General features: G+C 48.8%; 1 protein-coding gene across 4 annotated transcripts in view; it reads left to right on the top strand.

Annotated features, from left to right (window-relative positions):
• LOC137430728 (intermembrane lipid transfer protein VPS13A) overlaps nucleotides 1-26,698 on the top strand; it is a 149,678-nt gene that overhangs the window by 17,688 nt on the left and 105,292 nt on the right. For 3 of the 4 annotated variants that reach the window (XM_078781541.1, XM_078781542.1, XM_078781540.1), the window contains exons 7-16: nucleotides 4,728-4,787; nucleotides 4,918-4,977; nucleotides 7,775-7,855; nucleotides 20,224-20,281; nucleotides 20,382-20,509; nucleotides 20,603-20,709; nucleotides 21,206-21,377; nucleotides 24,408-24,470; nucleotides 25,015-25,156; nucleotides 25,372-25,466. In XM_078781541.1, coding sequence (XP_078637667.1) covers nucleotides 4,728-4,787; nucleotides 4,918-4,977; nucleotides 7,775-7,855; nucleotides 20,224-20,281; nucleotides 20,382-20,509; nucleotides 20,603-20,709; nucleotides 21,206-21,377; nucleotides 24,408-24,470; nucleotides 25,015-25,156; nucleotides 25,372-25,466 — 966 coding nt within the window. Of the gene's footprint in view, nucleotides 1-4,727; nucleotides 4,788-4,917; nucleotides 4,978-7,774; nucleotides 7,856-20,223; nucleotides 20,282-20,381; nucleotides 20,510-20,602; nucleotides 20,710-21,205; nucleotides 21,378-22,333; nucleotides 22,384-24,407; nucleotides 24,471-25,014; nucleotides 25,157-25,371; nucleotides 25,467-26,698 lie in introns of those variants that run through there. The other variant, XM_078781544.1, reaches the window with a different exon arrangement.

Below are 26,698 nucleotides of genomic sequence, written 5' to 3'. Positions count from 1 at the left end.
AATGGCCACACAGTTGACATCGCACGTGACAAAGCCGAATGCCTCAACTCTGTGTTTGCCTCAAAATCTTTAGTCCCAAACCCATCTCTCTCTGTTCCCACCTTTCCCAGTCGAACCCAACTGCTCCTGGACTCTGTGTCCTTCTCTCCTGACAAGGTGGAGGAGTTTTTGTCTAACCTCGACTCTGATTCTGCAACTGGACCAGACGGCATCAGCCCACGGGTCCTAAAATCCTGCTCTGCCGCTCTATCTCACCCTCTCTCTGTTCTTTTCACCCTATCTTTTGCTCAAGGTCATCTGCCAGCATCCTGGAAATCAGCAAACATTACCGCTTCACACAAAAAAGGTGCAAAAACAGATCCTTTTAACTACAGACCAATCAGCCTGCTCCCAATTATCAGCAAAGTCATGGAATCCATCATTGCTTCGGATATGAAATCTTTCCTCTTCTCCAATGGCTTGATCTCTGATCATCAATTTGGATTCAGACCAGGTCACTCTACTCTGGACATGCTGCTTCTCCTGTCTCAACAATGGATGGAGGTCCTCAATGCCAAACAGGAAATCAGAGCTGTCTCCCTCGACATATCACGTGCCTTCGATACGGTCTGGCACCCAGCTCTGCTCACCAAACTCTACTCCTATGGTATCCATGGAAATCTCCATGCATGGCTTGCAGACTTCCTCTCTGGTCGTAGTCAACGTGTGGCCCTGAATGGATTTCTCTCATCTCCCCTTCCTGTTCAGGCTGGAGTTCCCCAAGGCAGTGTGCTGGGCCCTGTGCTTTTTCTGGTCTTTATCAATGATCTCTCCGACTCTCTGGAAAATCCTCTCTATCTCTTTGCTGATGACTCCACTCTCTGCCGCTCCATTCCTCTTCCCTCAGATCGGCAGTCTGCAGCCTCCTCACACTCTGAAGACCTGGACAAAATCACAGACTGGTCAAACAAGTGGAACATGTCTTTCAATCCTGACAAATCTCACACTCTTACTATGTCTCTCCGAAAAGATCGACTGGACAACCCTCCCATCTACTTTCTCAACAATCCTCTCCAAGAAGTTCTGTCGCTCAAGCTTTTGGGTCTCACTATCTGCCATGATCTTTCTTGGGAAAACCACATTTCCAAGCTGGCCTGCAAAGCCAGTCGCCGACTGGGCATCCTCCGTCGTGCGAAGTCCTTCCTAGGCACACCTGAGCTCCTCACCACATACAAGGCTTTCATCCGCAGCTCAATGGAATACTGTTCTCCCCTATGGGCTGGTGCTCCTGCCTCACACCTAGCTCGGCTTGACGCTGTTGAAACCAAAGCTTTCAGAATCATTGGAATCTCCCGCGATGTAGCTATCTCTGAGGGCCTTTCACTCACTCACCGCAGGCAGGTAGGTGGTCTTTCTGTCTTCTACCGACTCCTCTCCGGCCTTGCTCCCCCAGCTCTCTCTGTGCTCTGTCCCCCAAATATTCCTACAGGTCGCACAAGATCTGCCAGCAAGCCTCTGATGGTTAAACTGCCAAAATCTCGGCTCTCTGCTCACCTTCACTCCTTCATTCCTCTTTTCTCTCGCCTCTGGAACAAACTCCCACACTCCCTTCAATCCCACTCCTCCCTCCAGGTCTTTAAAACAGCTGTTCACCACCATCTCTTATCTTCCCCCATCCAAAACCTTGATCTTTTCTACCCCCACTAATTCACCCCAGATCCACCTTGTTTGTAATTCCAACTTCTTTCCTGGTAGTCCTGGCAGTGTCCATATGTTTTATGCCTCTCCCACCCCCTTTCCCATGCCTCCCCTCCAAAGCCCTCTCCCTCCCACAGATCTCTCGATGTCTCCATGTCTCTCGGTTCCTGCTCTCAAATGTTGTGTTTGTGTCCTCCCCCCTCTCTCCCCATCTTGTCTACCGCTCCCGATGCTTTTTGTTTTATGTGTCGGTTTGTCGGTTATGTGTCGGTTTGTCGGTTTGTCTTTCTGTGTGATAAATGTTCGCTCCTTCACGAGCCTCGATCTTGTATACAAAAAACAAAAAAACAAAAAAAAACGTACCCTCCCTACAGGCAGTCTTGTTCCAAACATGCAACGCATTCTTCTGATGCATACCTTTATTTGGGCAGTGTATAGCCAACTGACGGCTCCCTCAATCGCTCCCGAAAATTAAATAAAATAACCTCCGGGTTACATGCATGAAGCAAAAACATGCCTACTGCTTATAATTCAAAACACCTCACTGCACTGAAAAACGTGCGGACAGGAATACTGTACTCTAAAGAGTGGTGACTTGTAATACCCTCTCCCACCTGGAGGGGGTGCTACACAATACACATTTACATAGAGAATTCCCCTCCTTCCCCACCCCCGGCCCCTCATAATTGGGGGTCATGCTGATCCCATGTAGCAAGTCTGGATGTCATCGGCCCAGAACTTTAGGAGGAGTAGCGCGCCAAACACGCGCATACAAATGCGTGCCCAAACCCCCTGTGCGTACACACGCACACACACGCACACACACACACACACACACAAATCACACACACACAAATCACACACACACACACACAATCACACACACACACACACAATCACTCACACACACAAACACACACAAACACAATCACACACACACAATCACACACACAACCACACACACACACACGCACACACACACAAATCACACACACACACAAATCACACACACACACAATCACACACAAACACAATCACACACACACACAATCACACACACACACACACAACCACACACAAACACACACACAATCACACACAATCACACACAATCACACGCACACACACAAACACAATCACACACACACACACACACACAATCGCAAACACAATCTCACACGCACACACAAACACAATCACACACACACACAATCACACACACACACAATCACACACACACTCGCACACACACAATCACACACACACAGAGACAATCACACACACAATCACACACACACACAATCACACACACCCAATCACACACACACACACACACACAATCACACACACACACAATCACACACACACACACACAATCACACACACAATCACACACACACACACACACACACATATACACACACACACACAATCTCACACACACACACACACACACACACACACACACAATCTCACACACACACACAATCTCACACACACACAATCTCTCACACACACAATCTCACACACACACAATCTCACACACACACAATCTCACACACACACAATCTCACACACACACACACACACACACACACACACACACACACACACACACACACACACACATAATCTCACACACACACACACACACACACACACAATCTCTCACACACACACAATCTCTCACACACACACAATCTCTCACACACACACACAATCTCTCACACACACACACAATCTCACACGCACACACACACACACACACAATCATTCACACACACACACAATTATACACAAGCCTGGCGTTGGCTTAGCGGCTAGGGTGCCAGCTTAGGATCCTAGGATCCTGGGTTCGAATCCTGGTCGATCGCTGAATTAACGCCAGGGGGGTTGACTCAGCCTGTCATCCTTCCGAGGTCGGCTAATTGAGTACCAGTTCACTGGTAATTCCCTGTTTGTCGTTAAAGGCGGCAAAAAGGGTTGGCGTCAGGAAGGGCATCCGGCCGTAAAACATTGCTTCAAAAAGGGGACCAAAAAACAACAACAACCACGGTTCCCGAAAAAGGCCAACCCCCGCTTTGCGGGGAAAAATGGCCTCTAAAGGTGGTTTTTTTTTTTTATATACACAATCAAACGTACACAGGTCCATGACTTATAGTCAGGATATATTGCTTGCTCTGGGATTTTCTTATTTATTTTAAATAACAAATGTTTTTGCATTTTTACTTTTTGTATGCCGAGGTTCTGTGAATTGGGCGTTTTTATTGTACTTTCTCACGAAGGATTCTTCTCTGAAAAGACATGGAACATAGTGGCATAATGGTAACAGACTTGATGACATAATGGTTAGAGTGTCCGCGTTGATTCTGGATAGTCAGCCGTTTGATTCTGACCCTGACTAAGTCGTACCAAATAATTTTAAAATGGTGCAACAGTGCTTTCTAACTTAACACTCGGCATTTAGAGGATAGAGCACGGATAAACTCTTGTGGGTTTGCATCTTATGGTGGAAGGAGTTGAATGGGGAGGGAGTTCTCTATAAGTACCCTGCTGATTGCACAGAGAAAGGTGAAGTCACACAAAGATGGTGTTTCCTGTACCCAGATTGCCCTGGGAAGTTATGTCACCCCCGCCCCCCCCCCCCCCCAATTAGTATAACGACAGAACATGGTTCACTTTGCATTTAAAAGGGTGGGGACCGGGGACGGGGAGGGAGAGGGGTGGCCAAATTCCATATTATTGCCTGGCCTGCAGGCCTGGACTGTGTTCTGGTCTTTTTTTGGATATTCCTTCACACTTGGTTACACTGCTTGCAATCTTAGAGTGCAGGTTGTTGACTTGGCAGCAGCTTCTGCACTTAAAAAAAAATAAAAAAATGACCATGTGGTTCACGTGTTTTATGTGAATGGACTTCTTTTGATACGATAGGCAACCAATTATAATTTATATACAGTAGCTTACAGCAGAATACAAGTCTGCTGATGCTTTATTTATTGATGATACAGTATGGAAGTAAGATTTACTCTTGCTAATGATTGTCTCTGCAGATCACAAACCCGACAAAACCTCTTTCAGTAGGTTTGACACTGGAGAGTTTGACTTTAAAGGTACACACACGAATGCAAAATTGCGCTCTTTTCTCTAACTATGTTTTGTTGCTGATTGCAGATTTTTTATGGAAATTTTTTTCCTCTGAAAGCTTGATCAAAGTTGGTCTGCCAATGTTTTTGCCTCCAGACATCAGATCATAATTGGAAACCATGCTTGCTGGATGATACTGCAAAGTTATTCTACAAGGTATGGCTTCACCCGTATCTCCTTGCCCATAGAAAAACCCACTTGGTGTGAATATTGAAGCTGATTGAAACTGAATTATTTCAGATAGGTTATCATAGCGGCACTGGGCTGGTGTTGAATGGGCAGACCAGGGCGCAAAATTCACGACGCAGTATGCACGTTCGAAGGGCATCGATGACACTTGAGAGGGCACCACTACCGACACCAAAATGGCAGAACATGCTCGGGCATTGAGGCCAGATTAAAAATCCAAGGATATGTATATATATGTATACTAGCCAAAACCCGTGGAACATCCACGGAAGGGAGGATGTGGTGTATGGATGGAGTGCACCATTATGGATGGCATTGGGGATTTGCTTGTCCGAGTAAGAGTTAGGAAGAAAGATGAGAATGAAGAGTGCATACATGAACAACGATCGCCGACACCGGCACAAATGCATGCTCTGGATTGTCCACTCAGTGGACGGCTTGCTTTTGCCTTCGCCTGTCCAATCAGCGGACGGCTTGCTTCGCCTTCGCCCAGCAGACGCCAATACGATGGCGTCGTAAGATGGCGGCAGTTAATCAGATGCTTTTGGGCCCCAACGTCGGCTAATTCAGATTTTTCGAGTATGGCTGTACGTGATAAACAAAGAGCGCGGTTCGTAGATCGTAAATCCATTAGTGCCGTGGGCATCGGGTCACTGGGTGCGGCGTAAAAGGGATAACAAAGTCGAGTCCTTACGCTATTATTATTATATAGATGTATTGCATAGTACTGTGTGAAGGTGAGATGTTCCCAAGAATGTGTTGACCTCATAGAGTCTTTACCTCTTTAGTTTAGTGCATGACCCATGTGACACTTGTGTTTAAATCTCATAATGTAAAACAAACCTCAACTAGTACAGTATGGTGCTAAAAGCATCTCCATGAATAACCCACCGTGGTAATGGTGAAAGCAATTTGTGATTTATACCACTCTCTGCTCGACTAATGAGCATGAAACAAAGTGTCATCGCATTTGAGATGAACATGTGCTGAGGAATATGCTCTGTGAATTGAACCAAATTGTCATAGCATCTGTGAATGAACTCTGGCCAGAGTGCCGTATTTAGGATGATTGTTGAGTGTACTTGTCCTCGGTGAGCATGGATTTCCGCCCGTGGCTCAGTGTGTCGTCCTTGCAGCAATGCGTACTCGTTAACATGCCTGGCTGCTCTCGGCATTTTACGAGCCGTAAGCACAATGCTGGACGCACAGGCGTGGCCTATACGACACGACGTGATGGGAATATAAATGTTCCGGTGATGTGCAGCTGATGAGAGGGCCTGGCAAATAGGTGATGGCTGCGGGATCACTGTGTTAGTGCCAGGGAGGGGATGGGCATTCCCACTTGGGGAAAGTTACATTTGTAGGATTAGAGAATGTGGTGACCCTTTTTAACGGAATGGGCGGTTTGTGAGAAGATTAAGGATTATCAAATTGTTCAGAGGACATTAATATCATTGCAATGAGGAGAAGGAATGAGAACGTAGGGAAAATAGGTTGCAGATTGCTGCAGCAAGATGGAGAAACATTATATCACTTCTTGTAAAATATGTTGCCTGGCTTTACAATTTCCATAACGACCCAACTTGGCAATGTTGTGATCTCGTGCATGTTAAAATCTGGCGATGCAAACATTAAAAGTGGTATGTGATTATGATTTTTTTTTTGGGGGGGGGGGATTTCATGCACAAGATGTCATATTGACTTTTGTTTAAAAGAAGAACCATTGGCAACTTTTGTTCACATATTTTAGTGGGAATTTACTTTGGACACCGCATCTTGGGAAATTGGAATATGATAGTTGGATTGTAAGAGGAATCAAATACTACATATTTATATTCCACATGGTGGACTCCCCGCTTAGCCTCGAGGTATGCACAATCGCCTGCGAGCTGTCTGGCTTGTGTTTTAATCCCGTCCCAGCTGTAAACTGCCTTCCCGGTGTGGTGTTTCGCAGGGCGAGGCATCGGTATGTGTCCCGCCCCTCGGGTGGGCGTTAAACTGGGTGTCCTGTCTGAGTTAATTGCATTTCATCTGCAGTCTATGGCTGCTGATTGTATTATTGCTGGGAGCACAGCTATACCGCGGAGGCAGTGCCCCCGGTAGGCGAGTGCAGGAATTTGGAATTTGTTCTGGGTGCCTTCAACTTGAACGTCCAGCAACAACCGCTAGCAGACGGGACACCCAGTTTAATGCTCATCTGAGGACGGCGCACTTCATAATGTATCGCCCGACCTGTGAAACACGAGATAACAGTTTATAGCTCGGTCAGGATTCAAACCCAAGCTAGACAGTTCAGTGGTAAGTGCACGTACTTGCAGGTTATCCTGCCAGCCCTCATATCTGAGTAGGCAAGCCATTAAAGCTCGCCTGAGTAGGCATTCCATCCGAGTTGGTGTTTAGTTGGTGGATATTAAAGATTCCACAGTGTCCTTCGCAAAAAGTAGGAGGGTCATCTCTGGCACCCTGAACAAATTACAAATTGCTTGACTAACTGCTAGGCAGGCGGAAAACCACCCAGCATGACCTGTCCCAAGAAACTGGCATCTCATTCCATCATTCTACATATTGCATCCAATATTATTTGGGTAGGGGGCTGGGTGGGGAGGAGGTAAGTCGCAATACCGACCTGGGGGATGTGAGGTGGGAAAATGTAGAAAATGAAATGAATGCGGAAATGGAGGAGAAAAGGCAGTGCGTGTGTGTGTGTATGAGTGCGTTTACATTGACATGCTGCTTTGCTGATGCGTGTGTGTTCTGTTCACAGCTTGTGTGCTTGAACTGCCTTGCCGTTTATTGGAACGTTGGCAGCACCATGTTGTACAGAAACACTCCGGAGCGCATCCTGGTATGCACCACCACCTTTCCTGCAACAGCACAGCTTTGTAGCAGTTCTTTGTTCTCAAATATTTGTTATCCTGCACACGCAAAAAGCGGGGTTAAGCAACTGATTAATGTTTGTCTGTCCGTCTGTCTTATCCGTTTATGATTGAGGAACAACTTATTTGAATTGAATGTTCAATTTTGAACAAGAATCGGAACAAAATCCGGAATTTATTTGTTTCTATACCTTTAAACGTCTTTAAACCTTTATTTAAATCGAATTATATACTTGAACATTGTGGAATACAAATCTCCTTCATGATACTTACAAGAACCTCCAGTTTTGCAATACCTGGACATGTTCTGTAGAGTAGTGTATAAGGGTGATTGGTGTATGATACTATTTCAATACGGTAGCACTAAACATACGGATTTTTTTTTAACGGTCTTTAAAGTAATTACTGAAGCGCGGTGTTACGCGCGCTGCTTGTAAGCAAGGAGGAAGCGGACAACGCGGTAAGTTGTAAGAGTCTTTAATAATAATAATAATGCATTTATTTTATATAGCGCTTTTCAGGAAGCCCAAAGACGCTTTGACAGAGTGCAAAACATAATGCATAGCAAAACATAAAAACAATTGCAAAAAAGAAGAATCAATAGGGAAATATTCAAAGCATAAAGGAGGGAGAAGGAGAGGAGATAGTCAGGGGTTAGATGCTGTGGGTTAAATGTTGAATGCAGTGTTGAACAGGTGGGTCTTGAGTGATGTTTTGAATGTGGTGAGTGAGGAGGAGTCTCTGATGGTGTGAGGTAGCGAGTTCCAGAGGGTGGGAGCAGCTTCAAGAGCTCCACTGTAACGCTGGAGCGTTCCGGGCTGCGCGCCCGGTGTATATCCCGCGGCCACGCCTACCCCTGGGGCGTGGCCGCCGCCCACTTGGTGCGTGGATTGATGCCCTCACGCCAGTGAGGTTTCGTGTCCGCCACAAGCGCCCCCCCAGAATTCCCATGCACCTGGAGGGCCAGTTTGCGGGGCAAACGAATGACCCGGCCGAAGCGCCCCCTGGCGACTGGCGGCGTCCGGGGTGCAGGGATGCCAGCTGGGATGCCTCAGGCTGCACCCGGGATGGGTGCAGGCTCGGGGGGTGGCGTGCCGGGGGTTCGCCCGCCGGGGGGTGGCCCCGACGCGGAGGCCGAGCCACCGGCGGTGGGTGGTCCACGTCGAGGTGGGCCGGCTTGAGGCGGTCTATGGAGACACGGTCAGGAGTGCCACCGATGTCCAAGGTGAAATGTTTCACCCCGGTCTCCAGCACGCGGAAAGGCCCGTCGTACGGGGGCCGCAGTGGTGTCCGGTGGGCGTCGTGCCGGATGAAGACGTACTCCGCGGTGCGAAGATCCGGGGCGACGTGCGTAGGTGGGTGCCCGTGGTGCGCCGTGGGCACCGGGGCGAACCTCTGGGCGGTCTCCTGTAGCACGGAGCGCTCCTGCGCCGCGGACCATGGTGCCGTGGAGTCGCGGAGGAACTCGCCCGGCACCCGCAGCGGTTGCCCGAAGACCAACTCCGCCGCGGATGCGCGCAGGTCGTCCTTGGGCGCCGTCCGGAGGCCCAGCAGCACCCAGGGGGAGCCTGTCGACCCAGCCGCCGTCGCGGAGGGTCGCCCGGAGCGCGGCCTTCAACGAGCGGTGGAACCGCTCGCACAGGCCGTTAGCCTGGGGGTGGTAGGCCGTGGTGCGGTGCAGCTGGACCCCGTGCCCCCGCGCGACCGGCCCCCAGAGCTCCGAGGTGAACTGGGGGCCGCGGTCGGACGAGATGTCCGAGGGGGCGCCGAACCGGGCGACCCAGGTGGCGATGAACGCCTGCGTGACTTCCGCCGCCGTCGTTGACGCCAAAGGCACGGCCTCTGGCCACCGGGTGGTGCGGTCCATCATGGTGAGGACGTGGGTGAAACCCCGCGAGGGGGGCAGAGGTCCCACCAGGTCCACGTGAACGTGGTCAAACCGGCGTTCCGGCACCGCAAACGGGGCCAATGGGGCCTGGGTGTGTCGGTGCACCTTCGCGCGCTGGCACGCGAGGCACGTCCTGGCCCAGCCGCGGACGGCCTTCCGGAGGCCATGCCAGACAAACTTGTCGGCGATCAACCTCTGGGAGGCCCTCGTGCCCGGGTGGGACAGGCCGTGGATGGCGTCGAAAATCTGGCGCTGCCAGCCCGCGGGCACGATGGGGCGAGGCCGCCCGAGGGAGACGTCGCACCAGAGGGCCGTGCCCGCGCCGTTGAATGGCACCTCGGTGACGCGGAGGCCCGTAACGGCGGTCCGCAAGGCCTGGACGTCGGGGTCGGCGGCCTGGTCCGCCGCCATCCGGGCATAGTCGATGCCGAGGTGGACCGCGTGGGCAACGGACCGGGAAAGGCAATCCGCCACCGGGTTGTCTTTCCCCGCGACGTGCCGGATGTCCGTCGTGTATTCGGACACGGCCGAGAGGTGACGCTGCTGCCGGGCCGACCATGGCTCGGCGACCTTGCCCATCGCGAACACCAGTGGCTTGTGGTCGACGAAGGCCGTGAACGCACGGCCCTCGAGCAGATGGCGGAAGTGCTTGACCGCCAGGTGGAGCCCGAGCAACTCGCGGTCGAAGGTACTGTACCGGCGTTCGGGCGGGCGAAGCTGCCGGCTGAAGAACGCCAGCGGTTGCCAAGCTCCACGCACCCATTGCTCGTGCACCGCGCCCACCGCGTAGTCCGAGGCGTCGGTGGTGAGGGCGATCGGTGCATCGGGCGCCGGGTGCGCGAGCATGGTGGCGTTAGCCAAGGCGAGCTTCACGCCCACGAACGCCGCGTCCATCTGCTCAGTCCAGGTGACGTCACCTTTGCCCGGCTTCCCTCGGAGGGCCTCGTGCAGGGGGCGCAGGAGCTGGGCGATGCGGGGCAGGAACCGATGGTAAAAGTTCACCATGCCCAGGAACTCCTGGAGCCCCCTGATCGTGCGGGGGCGTGGAAACCCCTTCACCGCCTCCACCTTGGTCGGTAGGGGGACGGCCCCGTGCCTGGTGACGCGGTGCCCCAAAAAGTCGATTTCAGTGACACCGAACCGGCACTTGGCGGGGTTCACGATCAGGCCGTGCTGGCCCAGGCATTCGAAGAGCGTGCGGAGATGGTGGAGGTGCTCTTCGTGGGACGCGCTTGCGACGAGGATATCATCCAGATGAACGTAGACGAAATCCAAGTCGCGCAAGACGCTGTCCATGAGGCGCTGGAACGCCTGAGCCGCATTCTTCAAACCGAAGGGCATCCGAAGAAATTCGAAAAGACCGAACGGCGTGATGACAGCCATCTTCGGGATGTCCTCCGGCCTGACCGCGACGTGGTGGTAACTGCGTATGAGGTCCACCTTCGAGAAGAAGGACATATTCGCCAAGCGGGCGGAAAAGTCCTGAATATGGGGGATGGGGTAGCGGTCGGGGGTGGTGGCGTCGTTGAGACGGCGGTAGTCCCCGCACGGTCGCCATCCGCCGCCGGGCTTGGGCACGATGTGGAGCGGCGACGCCCAAGCACTCTCGGAGCGCCGCACGATGCCGAGCCGCTCCAGCGTAGCAAACTCGGCTTTAGCAACCGCGAGCTTCGTCGGCTCGAGGCGGCGTGCCCGGGCGTAGACCGGTGGCCCGGCGGTGGGGATGTGATGTTCCACCCCGTGCTTGACGGTCCCCGCCGAGAAGGTGGGCCTCGTGAGGGCCGGTAAACGGGCGAGGAGGCGGGTGAATTCGTCCGCTGTCGGAAGCGTGCAGATGAACCTGGCCGGAACCGAACCGCTCAGCAAGCCGCTCGATGAGCCGCTCCGTGAGCTGCTCAACGAGGCGGGCAGCACGCAAGCGAGCAAGCTGAACGTCTCGGCCTGGACAAGCCTTCTGTGCTTTACGTCCACCAAGAGGCCATTGGCACAAAGGAAGTCCGCGCCAAGCAGTGCCATAGGCACGTCGGCAGTCACGAACGACCATCGGAAAACCTGCCCTCCGAACCGCAGAGAAAGGCAGCGTTTTCCGTATGTGCGAATGGGCGTACCGTTGGCAGCAAGCAGAGCGGGACCCCGGCCCGCGGTCTGCTTGTCGGACGTACCGGCAAGAACGACACTCACCTGCGCTCCCATGTCGCACAGGTAACGGCACCCGGATAAGGTGTCCGTTATGTACAAGAGGCTGTTTAATCGGCCGGCGCTCAGTGCCACTACCGAGGGCCGGCCCGGGCGTTTCCCGACCTGCCGAATGAGCACGGCGGGCGACATTGCCGGGCCTCGTGGCCGAACCTAGCGTGGAAATGGCACCAGGTTTGCGGCGAGGCCGCGGTTTCCACGGTGGTGGTGGGCGGGGCGTGGCGGCCGCCACGAGGCGCCCCTCGGAGTAGGGGTGGGCACCCGCAGGAGGTTCAGCGGCTACGCGGTGCGTTGCGTAGTAGAGTTGGGCACCCGCAGCAGTTTCGGGCTCAGGAGCCGCTACTGCCGCACCGAAACTTGCCTGCGTGTCCAAAGCCCGCGTAGAACTTGTCGGCCTCGGCCTCGAGCGCTCGGGGTTCCGTTGTCGCAGAACCGGCCAACGCGAGGCGTACTCGTGCCGGCAGCTGGCGTCGAAATAACGCCCGGAATAGAGCTTTCGGGGTTTCGTCGCCCATGAGCGACAGCATATGGTCCATTCGGACCGACGGTCGCGTGTCACCGAGCTCGGGGAGGTCCAAGAGGCGATCGGCCCGTGCGTCCACCGTGAGGCCGAACGTGGCGAGGACGAGACGCTTGATCGCCTCGTACCTGTCGTCGGCTGGTGTGTTCCTCAGGACCGACACGACGCGGGCGGCCGTGCCGGCCCCGAGGGAGGCGACCACGTGGCAGTAGCGTGTCTCGTCCGCCGTGATGCCTCGAAGCCTGAACTGGGCTTTGGCCTGCAGGAACCAGATCTCCGCCTGACCTTCCCAGAACTAGGGGAGCTTTATCGCCACCGCGTTGGTTGCCATGGCTGTGGCGGGTTTGGGTGGTCAGTGACGGCTGACCAGAACGTCGGAGGTCACCAATGAAGCGCGGTGTTACGTGCGCTGCTTGTAAGCAAGGAGGAAGCGGACAACGCGGTAAGTTGTAAGAGTCTTTATTCAAGAGCTCCACTGTAACACTGGAGCGTTCCGGGCTGCGCGCCCGGTGTATATCCCGCGGCCACGCTTACCCCTCGGGCGTGGCCGCCGCCCACTTGGTGCGCGGAATGATGCCCTCGCGCCAGTGAGCTTTCGTGTCCGCCACATTACTTTATTTAAATTGAAGTACTGTATATACTTGAATATTGAAGTACTGTATATACTCGCTGAATTAACGCCAGGGGGGTTGACTCAGCCTGTCATCCTTCCGAGGTCGGCTAATTGAGTACCAGTTCACTGGTAATTCCCTGCTTGTCGTAAAAAGGCGACAAAAAGGGTTGGCGGCAGGAAGGGCATCCGGCCGTAAAACATTGCTTCAAAAAGGGGACCAAAAAACAACAACAACCACGGTCCCCGAAAAAGGCCAACCCCCGCTTTGCGGGGAAAAATGGCCTCTAAAGGTGGTTTTTTTTTTTTTTTTTTTACTGTATATACTTGAACAATGTGTGTGGTATTTTGTTCTGTGAACTCTTTAGTTTTTGTTGTAGTTGCTGCTGTTGCTGTAGAAGTTGATTGAGTAATGCAAGCATTGCCTATAGCATGTTTATCTATTTTCTTTGAAAGTCCAGGCTTGTGAAACGAGCTAGAACACAGTGGAAAGCAAGGAAACACCAGCAGCAGGGTTGAGGGACATTTCGAGGAAGTGTGAGTGAGGGTAAGACTGAGAAATCATTGGGTAGAAAGTGGGATGAGTGGGAATGGGGATTGACCTGAATAAGTGGTGAACAGAATCTTGATGTCCTGGCGGAAAGGGTGATGTTGAATAAACTGATGAAGAGGGGTCCACCTGTTCAAGAAATAAGGAACAAATGTGATTTAAAAAATGTATTTATGCATAGTCTAGGCTCATGGAAGAGCTAGTACTAGTACACTGAACCGATCAGGATGCAACAGGACAAAAGGAACGGCAGAGAGAGAGAGAGGAGGAGGAAGAAGAAGAAGAAGGCGAGGAGACGAGACGAGACACCAACAGTAGAGTTGAGGGCCCGGACAAACACTGGGTGTGGGGAGGGATTGGGAGCAGGAGAGGATGCTTGGGGTGGAAAAGATGGATTTAGAGGGGAATTCTCAGGAAGGGAAACTGGAAATTTTGAGGGAGGAATGGGGGTGGGGGGGGTTTAACAAGGGTAGAAAATATAATTGTTTTGGATTGGGGATGATCAGAGATGGTGGTGAACAGCTGTCTGGAAGACCTCGAGGGAAGAATGAGATTGAAGAGGATGTGGAAGTTGGTTCCACAGGTGGGGGGAAAAAGAGGAACAAATGAGGGTAGGTGAGCAGTGATCCTGCATTTTGGTCGTTTCACGAGAATGGGGTTGATGGTGCACCGTGTGAGTCCTGCAGAAACATGGGAGGACCAAGCAAGGAAAGAGCAGAGAGCGCAAAACCACAGTTTACACAAGTTTTCCCAGCTTGCGACAGACTTATTCTCTGGCCTGTGAATAATTTCTTCCCAGCTTGCCAAGAGAGGAACTCCCATGAGGCTACCCGGGAAACGAAGGGGAGTGGGAAGTTTCAAAAATTATGTTTGCAAAATTATGTGTCAGTTTGTTTTTTTGTGATTAATGATAGCTCTTACACGAGCCTTGATCTTGTATACAAAAAAAACAAACCAGAAAGGAGGTGGTAGAAGACTGTGACCACTGATCTGTTTGCAATCTTCAAGCAGCCATCAATCATCTGGACTGGTCTCCCATCTCCACTGCCTCTGACATCGACTCTTCCTGGAAATTCTTCCAAAGCAAACTGCTCTCTCTCATGCACAGATTTATCCCATCTCGTCTTCAGTTGTCTTACCCTTCCTCCCGTCCATGGTACACTGAATCTTGTGGTGAGGCAGTTGCCCTGAAACAACTTGCCTTTGCCTCTTGGAAGGCTAATCCAACTGAAGGCAATCTCAGTTCCTTCCACCAAGCTCGGAACAAGTGTGTGTCTACCCTCAGGAGTGCCAGGAAGCACTATCTCTCCACACTCAAGAATGAATTCTCAAACCTGTCTCCTTCCTCCAATTCCTGGTGGCGTCTGGTCAAATCCGTTTCTGGTGTTTGTTCCCCCTCCATCCCCTCCCTTACCTCAAATGGCTACACAGTTGACGCCACACTTGACAAAGCTGAATGACTCAACTCTGTGTTTGCCTCAAAATCTCCGATCATCAATTTGGATTCATCCCAGGTCATTCTACTCTGGACATGCTGTTTCTGCTGTCTCAACAATGGATGGAGGTCCTCAATGCCAAAGAGGAAAGCAGAGCGGTCTCCCTTGACGTATCATGTGCCTTCGATACGGTCTGGCACCCAGCTCTGCTCACCAAACTCTCCTCCTATGGTATCCAGGGAAATCTCCACGCATGGCTTGCGGACTTCCTCTCTGGTCGTAGTCAACGTGTGGCCCTGAATGGATTTCTCTCATCTCCCCTTCCTGTTCAGGCTGGAGTTCCCCAAGGCAGTGTTCTGGGCCCTGTGCTTTTACTGGTCTTCATCAATGATCTCTCCTACTCTCTGGAAAATCCTCTCTATCTCTTTGCTGATGACTCCACTCTCTGCCGCTCCATTCCTCATCCCTCAGATCAGCAGTCTGCAGCCTCCTCACTCTCTGCAGACCTGGACAAAATCACAGTCTGGTCGAACAAGTGGAACATGTCTTTCAATCCTGACAAATCTCACACTCTCACTATGTCTCTCCGAAAAGACTGACTGGACAACCCTCCCATCTACTTTCTCAACAATCCTCTCCAAGAAGTTCTGTCGCTCAAGCTTTTGGGTCTCACTATCTGCCGTGATCTTTCCTGGGAAAACCACATTTCCAAGCTGGCCTCCAAAGCCAGTCGCCGACTGGGCATCCTCCGTCGTGCGAAGTCCTTCCTCGGCACACCTGAGCTCCTCACCACATACAAGGCTTTCATCCGCAGCTCAATGGAATACTGTTCTCCCCTCTGGGCCGGTGCTCATGCCTCACACCTAGCTCGGCTTCACGCTGTTGAAACCAAAGCTTTCAGAATCATTGGAATCTCCCGTGATGAAGCTAACTCTGAGGGCCTTTCACTCACTCAGCACATGCAGGTTGGTGGTCTTTCTGTCTTCTACCGCCTCCTCTCCGGCCTTGCTCACCCAGCTCTCTCTGTGCTCTGTCCCCCAAATATTCCTGCAGGTCGCACAAGATCTGCCAACAACCCTCTTATGGTTCAACTGCCAAAATCTAGGCTCTCTGCTCACCTTCACTCTTTCATTCCTCTTTTCTCCCGCCTCTGGAACAAACTCCCCCACTCTCTTCAATCCCACTCCTCCCTCCAGGTCTTAAACAGCTGTTCACCACCATCTCTTATTTTCCCCCATCCAAAACTTGATCGTTTCTACCCCCGCTAATTCACCCCAGATCCACTTTTTTGAAATTCCAACTTCTTTCCTGGAAGTCCTTGCAGTGTCCATGTGTTTTATACCTCTCCCACCTCCCCCCAAGCTCTCTCCCTCCCACAGATCTCTCGATGTCCCTGCTCTCAAATGTTGTGTTTGTGTCCTTCCCCTGTCTGCCCATCTTGTCTACCGCTCCCCTTATTATATGTTTTATGTGTCGGTTTGACTTTTTGTGTGATTAATGTTGGCTCTTTCACGAGCCTCGATCTTGTATAAAATAAAAATAAAAAAAATGGCGAAGTGATAGACCCATCGACTCAGCTTTGTTGCGGGAGATTCCAATAATCTTAAAGCCCTTTGTTTCCACATAGTGGGGCAGCTTAGCACCGAATTTCAAAGGGATGGGGACATGCCGGATAAAAGCACCAAAATTTTATCAGGCAATCTTCAGGGTCCCAGCTATGATTCTATAACCGGCGCCAAGCGATACGACCACTCTTATTTGAATTTTATTTTTTATTTGTGAAAAAAAATTTGGAAAATTTTGGGAAAGATTTTTTTGGGGGTTTTTTGGAAAACAAATGTTTTTATTGCAGAAATGAGAATCTTTTCCGAACATTTTGGTGTAATTGTTTTAAAAATCGAACATCTAGAAGTATTTTAAAACAATATTTGAAAATTAGGTGTCTCGGGTGCATTTCCTCAATTTGGAAAATTTCTTGGAAATTTTTTTTTGGGGGGTTTTTGGAAAAGAAATGTTTTTATTGCAGAAATGAGAATCTTTTCCGAACATTTTGGTGTAATTGTTTTTAAAATCGAACATCTAGAAGTATTTTAAAACTATTTGAAAATTAGGTGTCTCGTATGTATTTTCCTCAGCATCTAAGCTTCAATTCTAGAACCGGCGCCAAACGATCCGGACAGCAAGATGCATGCACAAGACATTTATATATTTTTATTTAATTACATGCATATTATATTAAATCTGCTATATGTTGAAATTATATCTGCTATATGTTGCTATATGTTGCATGGCAAAAGAAGAGGTGGTCAAGGGAGATTGTATAGCCTGGTCCACCTACCATGCCTCATTTCAAAACAGTCCTGCTCAAGAAGTAGAAGCTGCCATCACTCAACTTCTGCCTCTCTTCAATGAGAAGGCAGCCACACCTGCAATGATCAAGCATGGAATGGATGTCATCCGTGAATCTACACAGTTCCTGAACCCTGGACAGATTCCAATAATAGCAATGGATGCTCTGCTGTATGCGCTTGCCAAGTTCATTCAGTGGCACTGGCCTCCCACACATGGTGAAGACCAGTATGTTGTCATGTTCGGCGGACTCCACCTGGAGATGGCGGTGTGGAAGACACTTGGAGACTACCTAGACGGATCTGGATGGGCGACAGCAATAAACCAGGCAGGCATAGCCTCTGCTGGCACAGCTGAATCCTTCCTGAAGGCATCACACCTGACGAGAACCAGGCATGCCCACCAAGTCAGCGCTCTGGCACTCTCCAAGCTGCAAAATGATGCCTACCTGAAGGGAGCTGCTGGTGCAGCAACTGAAGATAGGACAGAAGAGGACTGGAAACAAAGCATGATCACGAAGAGTCCAACCTTTCAGTACTGGGACACCATCCTGAGGATTGAGCTCCTGGGACTCACCTTCGTTCACGCTCACAGAGAAAGAGACTTTCCCCTGTATGTCGAGTCTCTGAAAGCCCTGGCACCATGGTTCTTCGCACTTGACCACCATAATTATGCCAGATGGGTCCCGATCCACATCCACGACATGGAGAGCCTCCCTCTAACAATCGAAGAGGAGTTTATTGTCAGAGGCAACTGGGTTCAGAAGACAGCCAACAGGTTCTCCAGCATTCCGATCGACCAAGCCCATGAACAAAATAATGAGCTTGTGAAGGGCCCTGGAGGAGCAGTCGGCCTGACTGAAAACCCACCAGCCTTCAAGAAGTGGATGATCGCCGGACCTGAGCAGGCACGCATTCTCACCGAGTTTGAGCGGGAGTACACTGCCATCTCAGAAGATGAACGCCAGCACCACGAAGAAGGTCTGTCTGCGCAGAAGACATTTCACGAGCAAACACTGGGCCTTATTCAAGTTATCAACGAGATGAGCAACCCGTTCCTAGATGAAGGAAGCGAGCTGATTGCACTCGACACGCGGCATGTGATTGAAGAATCTGTGGCCAACACTGTGCATACCATAGAAGAAGTGGGAAAGGCTCAGTACGACAGCTACAACAAGGCTAACATCACTGAACGAAGGCAGTCCATCCATGAGCCTGTGAAGAGGAACTCATTGCCTCTCTTCAGGTCACCATCCAAGGGGAAGAGGAAGCAGTCAGAGGATGTTTCCCTGTTGAAAGATGACGTGTCCCTCTGCTCTCGTCTGTACATAGTTGCTCAGAACAGGGATACAGATATGGGAACCTTCTTCCAGCATGAAAATCATCCGCACCCCCCTTCTCTATCTGAAAGAGGAAAACTGCGCCAAGGAAAGAAGTCAGACCTCATTGGTATCCTTGTGCAAGAACCACAAAACTCTGCAAGAACCATTTCCGAATTGAGGAAATGCACCCGAGACACCTAATTTTCAAATATTGTTTTAAAATACTTCTAGATGTTCGATTTAAAAAACAATTACACCAAAATGTTCGGAAAAGATTCTCATTTCTGCAATAAAAACATTTCTTTTCCAAAACCCCCAAAAAAAAAAATTCCAGGAAATTTCCAAGAATTTTCCAAGAAATTTTCCAAATTGAGGAAATGCACCCGAGACACCTAATTTTCAAATATTGTTTTAAAATACTTCTAGATGTTCGATTTTAAAAACAATTACACCAAAATGTTCGGAAAAGATTCTAATTTCTGCAATAAAAACATTTCTTTTCCAAAAACCAAAAGAAAACTTTTTTTCCAAAATTTTCAAAAACAAAATTCACAAATAATAAAAAATTTCAAATAAGAGTGGTCGTATCGCTTGGCGCCGGTTATAGAATCATAGCTGGGACCCTGAAGATTGCCTGATAAAATTTTGGTGCTTTTATCCAGCATGTCCCCATCCACTACTTAAGCTGCCGGACTAACGGCTTCAAGCTAAGCAAGATGTGAGGCGGGGGAGGCAACCCAGAGGGGAGAGCAATGTTCAGTGAATCTGAACTCCATCATTTGTATGATAATTCACGTTTATTACATCCGCCACCAAAGGTGGATGGATGGAGGCTATGCTTTCACCCCTGTCTGTCTGTCCATTTGTGAACAAAATATCTCAAAGTCGTGGACGGATTTGGACAAAACTTGTTGGACAGGTTGTGTGTGTGTGACAAGGAAGAATCGATGCAATTTTGGTGAAGATCCGGATTCGAATCCGGCTACTGGAATTTTTAAAGTGATTCTTCACCATTGGGTGATATGGCCAACCAGGCGGAGGTATGCTCTCTACTGAGTGCCGTTCTAGTTTTGAATGCTGGCATTAATGGACAACTTTAACCTATGAGCATTTAACCTCGATACCGCTTCTGTAAGCGCAAAGCAATCAACGACTGTTTCGCTTATCCCGCACTTCAACTGTTTCTTGCATATTCGGATGCCATTGCAACTTATTTTTAGAAGGTTGAATGTATTAATGGTGATTAGTGCATTTATGATAAAGTGATTGAATTAGGCCAGCATTTTTGAAATGTACACGGCAGTGTTTATGTTTCAGCAAGAGTCATCCATTAAGAGAAACTATGCAGTGGTGGGGTTTGTTAGCTGCAACATGCACGTCTGTTTGAGGAAGTGGAGCTGAACTGTTGCTGTTTACTGATGTTCATGTGTTTTGGTTTATATATGGCATTCTGTACTGTTTTCCTAGGAGCTTCTTAAGAGTATGGTGGCCTCCAGTACATTCCAGCCTAAAGAAGTCACTTATGGTAAGTTGGTATAGCAAACAGCATAAAATTTTAGATGGATTTACAAGTTAGTAAAACAAAGGCCCATTTTCTGCTTTAATTGTATTTCTGTTTGCCACAGTTTTCCGACCCATTTCTGCATCTGCAAAGCTTCGCATGAATCCAAAGGCCTACCTTGACCTTGCCATGCCCAAGATCAACTTGGATGTGATCTTGGAAGACATAGATACACAGTTGACCCGCCCACAAGTATTCTCTTCTTTTGATTTGATTCATTGTGCAACAGTACGCAATTTTACACATTTAGACGTTGTATTTACCCTCGTATTTTGATGTCTTCAGTACCTGAGCATAATGGAGGTTCTGGAATCTTATGACCGCATGACCCGAAACCTTCCATATCGCAAATACCGACCCACAGTCTCTGTGAAGGAACATGCATGTGAATGGTAAGGACCGCTCCTTGCTTTGTGTAAGGAAGGAGATTCTTGTGCTTTTGTTTTCTCCCCTTAAATAATAATTTTAAAAAACAAATTTAGAGGCCATTTTTCCCCACAAAGCGGGGGTTGGCCTTTTTCGGGCACCGTGGTTGTTGTTGTTGTTTTTTGGTCCCCTTTTTGAAGCAATGTTTTACGGCCGGATGCCCTTCCTGCCGCCAACCCTGTTTGTCGCCTTTAACGACAAACAGGGAATTACCAGTGAACTGGTACTCAATTAGCCGACCTCGGAAGGATGACAGGCTGAGTCAACCCCCCTGGCGTTAATTCAGCGATCGACCGGGATTCAAACCCAGGACCCTAGGATCCTAAGCCGGCACCCTAGCCGCTAAGCCAACACCAACACCCTTGAATGATCGACATTATTAATTGATTAATGAAGACAGTCTTGGTGTTTGATATGTTTTTCCCCCTTATGCGAGGGTAACCGATCCATTAATTTGCACAGGTGGATTTACGTCGTCACAGGTGTGTTGGAAGTGACGGTTCGGCGGAAAATGCGCATGTGGTCATGGAAGCACATCCGCCGACATCGCATGAAGCTGAAGCGATATTGCATCCTCTACAAAGAAAAGATTACACAGAAGACTCCACCGGTCAGCCTCAACAAGGATGTAGAGGTGAGCCATGTCAGGGCCGTGGGATGGTAACAATCGTTTTTGTCCCCATCTCTCAATGGTGAAGAAAAATGGCCTCTAAACGGTGGGTTTTTTTTTGGTTTTTTTTGTTGTTTTTTTTTCTCAATGGTGAAGAATCACTTTTAAAAATTCTCGTATCCAGATTTAAAAATCCAGATTTGGATCTTCACCAAAATCTAAACAATGCGTCATTGTCACACACCAAAACCTCTTCACCAAGTTTCGTTCGAATCCTTCCACAACTTTTCGAAGTATCCTGCTCACAGACAGACAGAGAAAAACATATAACCTCCACCCACATTTGGTGGTGGAGGTAAAAAGTCATATTTTGAAGTACAATACTTGCAGTAGACGTTGAATAAAATGACGTATTTTAGGGGTGTTTACCTTGTGCTCCAAACAGCCCATAACTCCAGCCGAAGTAGATGCTCATGAGTGTTTAAACCCTCATGTGTGGTCAACCTGGCAGGAAACATCGGCCTAGGTTAAGCAGTGGCCGAGCAAGACATAGGAGGGGCCTCGGAGCTTTTGTCATTGCTTGAAACATTCCTCCGTCACGCTCATCTTTGGACAAGGAAAGCTGGATGGTCTTCCTTGTCCAAAACGTAACATACTGTAGTAGTCTTGTGAGCTATCTTATGTGGAGGCCCTGGTGAAGCTGTGGTCCGACGAGTCTGACTAGTCTGTGCAGTCAATTGTATTCAAGCAGAAATAATGCATCTGTTTCATTTGAAGCTATCTCAAAAATCTGAAGTTCATCATCAATAAATCACCAGCTCAATACAGGCAAAATATAAAAAAAGCTTCAAACAGGAATCGCAAAAATATCGCAATCAACAGAGAGAGATGATCAATTACGATTTTGTTTTATGACTTGTTCAACTCGTAGACAACGTGTGGCCCTGAATGGATTTCTCTCATCTCCCCTTCCTGTTCAGGCTGGAGTTCCCCAAGGCAGTGTTCTGGGCCCTCTTCACGCTGTTGAAAGGTAGTGTTCTGGGCCCTGTGCTTTTTCTGGTCTTTATCAATGATCTCTCCGACTCTCTGGAAAATCCTCTCTATCTCTTTGCTGATGACTCCACTCTCTGCCGTTCCATTCCTCTTCCCTCAGATCGGCAGTCTGCAGCCTCCTCACTCTCTGAAGACCTGGACAAAATCACAGACTGGGCAAACAAGTGGAACATGTCTTTCAATCCTGACAAATCTCACACTCTTACTATGTCTCTCCGAAAAGACCGACTGGACAACCCTCCCATCTACTTTCTGAAAAATCGTCTCCAAGAAGTTCTGTCGCTCAAGCTTTTGGGTCTCACTATCTGCCATGATCTTTCCTGGGAAAACCACATTTCCAAGCTGGCCTCCAAAGCCAGTCGCCGTCTGGGCATCCTCCGTCGTGCGAAGTCCTTCCTCGGCACACCTGAGCTCCTCACCACATACAAGGCTTTCATCCACAGCTCAATGGAATACTATTCTCCCCTATGGGCCGGTGCTCCTGCCTCACACCTGGCTCGGCTTCACGCTGTTGAATCCAAAGCTTTCAGAATCATTGGAATCTCCCGCGATGAAGCTATCTCTGAGGGCCTTTCACTCACTCACCGCAGACAGGTAGGTGGTCTTTTTGTCTTCTATCGACTCCTCTCCGGCCTTGCCCCCCCAGCTCTCTCTGTGCTCTGTCCCCCAAATATTCCTACAGGTCGCACAAGATCTGCCAGCAACCCTCTGATGGTTAAACTGCCGAAATCTCGACTGTCTGCTCACCTTCACTCTTTCATTCCTCTTTTCTCCCGCCTCTGGAACAAACTCCCACACTCACTTCAATCCCACTCCTCCCTCCAGGTCTTTAAAACAGCTGTTCACCACCATCTCCTATCTTTCCCCATCCAAAACCTTGATCTTTTCTACCCCCACTAATTCACCCCAGATCCACCTTGTTTGAAATTCCAACTTCTTTCCTGGAAGTCCCGGCAGTGTCCATATGTTTTATACCTCTCCCACCCCCACCCCCCATTCCCATCCCCCCCCCCCAAAGCCCTCTCCCTCCCACAGATCTCTCGATGTCCCTGCTCTCAGATGTTGTGTTTGTGTACCTCCCCCTCTCGCCCCATCTTGCCTACCGCTCCCCATGTTATAGTTTTTATGTGTCGGTTTGTCTTTCTGCGTGATTAATGTTAGTTCATTCATGAGCCTCGATCTTGTATACAAAAAAACCCGCCCAAAAAAAAACATTTTGGCAATTGGATGTCGATCTTTAAAACTCGGCCGACAATGCCGCAGCATCTGGCAATGTTCAGAGCGACGAGGCTGTGGTTTTATAATTTGGTGAATGTGAATTCACTTGTATTACCATGCATGTCAATTCTCGAATTGTGTGATATCGATGAATCCACGTGTGACGTCATTCCTCGGACTGAGCACATGTGGCCACTCGCTACATAAACGCTAATCGAGCTATCCTGGCGAACCCCATCACCTTGGTTGGCCTCAACCGATTGGTTGGTTACTCTCGGCCGATGGGAGCAACATAAACACGATCGGAGGAACATAAGCACGTTCTTCAAGACGGTATTTGCAAAAAGGAAAAGCAAAATGAGTGAATAAATAAGAATTCATGTCTTTGATTCCAAAGGCTTTTTTTAATGTCTACCGGTATATTATTTATTCACATTAACAATAGTAATAGCGTTGCATTAATTAATTATTTTTTTTCACATACATGTCATCGCACTCTTGTTTTATACGACGTTAAAATAAGTACAGTGGTTAGACGAAGAAGTGATAACATGGGATAGAACAACAATGGAACTGAAAATGGAAAGGAGGGTGGAGGGAGTGGGGTGAAAACGTAATAACCTGGAAAGGAAGGTGTGGGCGATGCGGGATACCCTGAGGAGGAGGTGAACAACCATTTTGAATCCCTGTAGGAAAGAATGACATCATAAAGGTTTGATGATGCAATTATTTGGCAAATAATGCAAGGTTTTGATTACCAAATGATTTGCTTCCTGCTTTTAGGACATGGAGAGGGATTTGGATGTGTTGAATATTACTTTGGCACGGCGGAAGGCAGAGGCTGAGGTGACTTCTTCATACATTCCCCTGTGGTTTCTCTCACCATTTGACATCCCCTTGCTGTTTGAGTCGACGAATCGTAATTTGCTTAACTTGCATTACGTGAACTCTGTGCTTGCTCACTCTCTGTGGAACGTGGCTCATTCCAAATCAAAATTGGTTGTGTCTCTCTCTCTCTCTCTCTCTCTCTCTCTCTCTCTCTCTCTCTCTCTCTCTCTCTCTCTCTCTCTCTCTCTCTCTCTCTCTCTCTGTGTCTCTCCCTCTCTTACATCTTATCTCCCTCTTACTCTTCTTCTCTTCCTCCATCCTCGTCTAACTCTCCTCTCCATCTTCCTCTCCCCCCTTCCTTTTTTTGAAGCAATCTTCCTTCCCCCTCTCACCCCCCCCCCCCCCCTAATCCCACCTTTCCTGTATGTAATGCATTATGTACTCTAATTCCCTTACTAATATTGTTTCATAACTTTGATGAAATATTCTGGCACCATCAATGTGCAGTTAGTCTGCTTTGTGATGATAACCAGCCTGGACATTTACCTTGTGTTGGTGGTAGGCCTTGAGTAGCGGATTCAAAATTTATGGGAAGGGTAAGGCATCCGAGGAGCCTGAGAAGAAGTCTGGTGGTTGGTTGAGCGGATGGTGGGGATCGAAGGAAGAGGAACCAGAACGACAGGAAAGCTCATCGATGACAGAAGGTAATGTCCTAATCAAACCTCCCCCTTGTGCCTTCCCCCATTGCTTTTGGCTCAGATAACTTCTGCCATTCATATGCTCACCAACCTCTTTTTGAATAATTCTCTTGATTTTATTTGATTTTATTCCATTTCATATCATCAAAGACTTTTCAAATGGAATCGCAAACAATGTTAGTTTATGATTTTTGAGGATGGTGTTTGTGTCTTCCTGTCAGGCTTAAGCACTTTAATGTCCCCAGAGGAGAAAGCTAAACTCTACGCTGCCATCGATTATAGCGAGACATCCACCGACACGACAGTGCCTGAAAACGTATGCCTTGCCCGTCTGGCTCGATCCCCATAGCAACCCACGAACACACTTTCTTCAAATTTCTCTGTACCTGACAGAGTTCTGTTTATCAAAATAGGTTCAGATGTAAGAATATATAGTTGATCCCTTAATGCCTGAGCATACTCTAACATGGTGCATAATGGTCAGAGTGCGATGCGATTGTGATGGAAACGAATGTATCGTACAATAGGGAGTGAAACAGGTGAGAAAGCAATTGCTGAATATTATTTTGTGGTGGACTGAACACAAATTTGAAATTGCAGCTGAGCGCGAGTTGGATTAATCTCATAAACAAACCACGAAGGCTGATGAACATGAACGCAACTTGGTTGTAAAATGTATTCTTTGCTTGCAGGAGGTCTTGATGTAATTCTCAAGAATATCCGCTTGATAATTTCAAAATGGGCAGCTGGTTTATTTATTTATTTTTCTTGTGCATTGACCTAATCCTCAAAATGGAGCTTATACATAAACCACACACAGGACAAACACGTGTAGACATCAGTGTACTTGGAATAATGACAATACTGACATTTGGACAAATACATATATGGTATGGGCTTTGAAACCTAAATATATCTAAACGAGTCAATCTGGGAGTGTTTTCCAGCTTGTTTCGGAGGGTTGTCGGGCTCCTTTTGAAGGGTTGTTGGGCTCCTTTCGTGGAGGCGGGGGGGTGGGGGGGGTTGCTAGGCTCCTTCCAGGGGGTGGCTGGGGTTGTCTAATTTGGAGGTTGCGGGCTCCTTTCGGATGGTTGTCGAGATGTTTAGGTTCTATGTTTGATTATTCATGCAGACCAATGTCTAATTTGGTGCCAGCAGGGCCGCTGTATATTGGAGCATGCCATTCTTTACAAATCCTTGTTTGTTTAACGTGAATCCTATTTGAACTGATTGCTCACGATTAACGCACCCAGGGTTCAAATTCCATCTCCTGTATGTATTTGTCTATTATCTTCTAATGTCCTTGTGTACAAGCTCCTCCATCAATGTTAAAATATATATTGACGTACATAAAGCCACTTCCCATTTTTGCAGCCATGTAATTGTAGATTTAAAGAATGTTGTGGCGTTTTTTGTTTTTTTTTGTCACAATGGAGGGGGCTGGTTGTGCTAATAGTCACATGGACAACCTGAGCACCAACCACAAGAAGCATGCTTTTACCTGAGACGTTTTCATGTTACACTATCTTAGCTGCACAGTGTAGTAAC

This window comes from Myxine glutinosa, chromosome 7 (genome assembly GCF_964187855.1).
Source record: "Myxine glutinosa chromosome 7, kmMyxGlut1.1, whole genome shotgun sequence".
In the NCBI taxonomy this organism is placed as follows: Eukaryota; Metazoa; Chordata; class Myxini; order Myxiniformes; family Myxinidae; genus Myxine; species Myxine glutinosa.
This window is presented reverse-complemented; position numbering and strand designations above follow the sequence as displayed.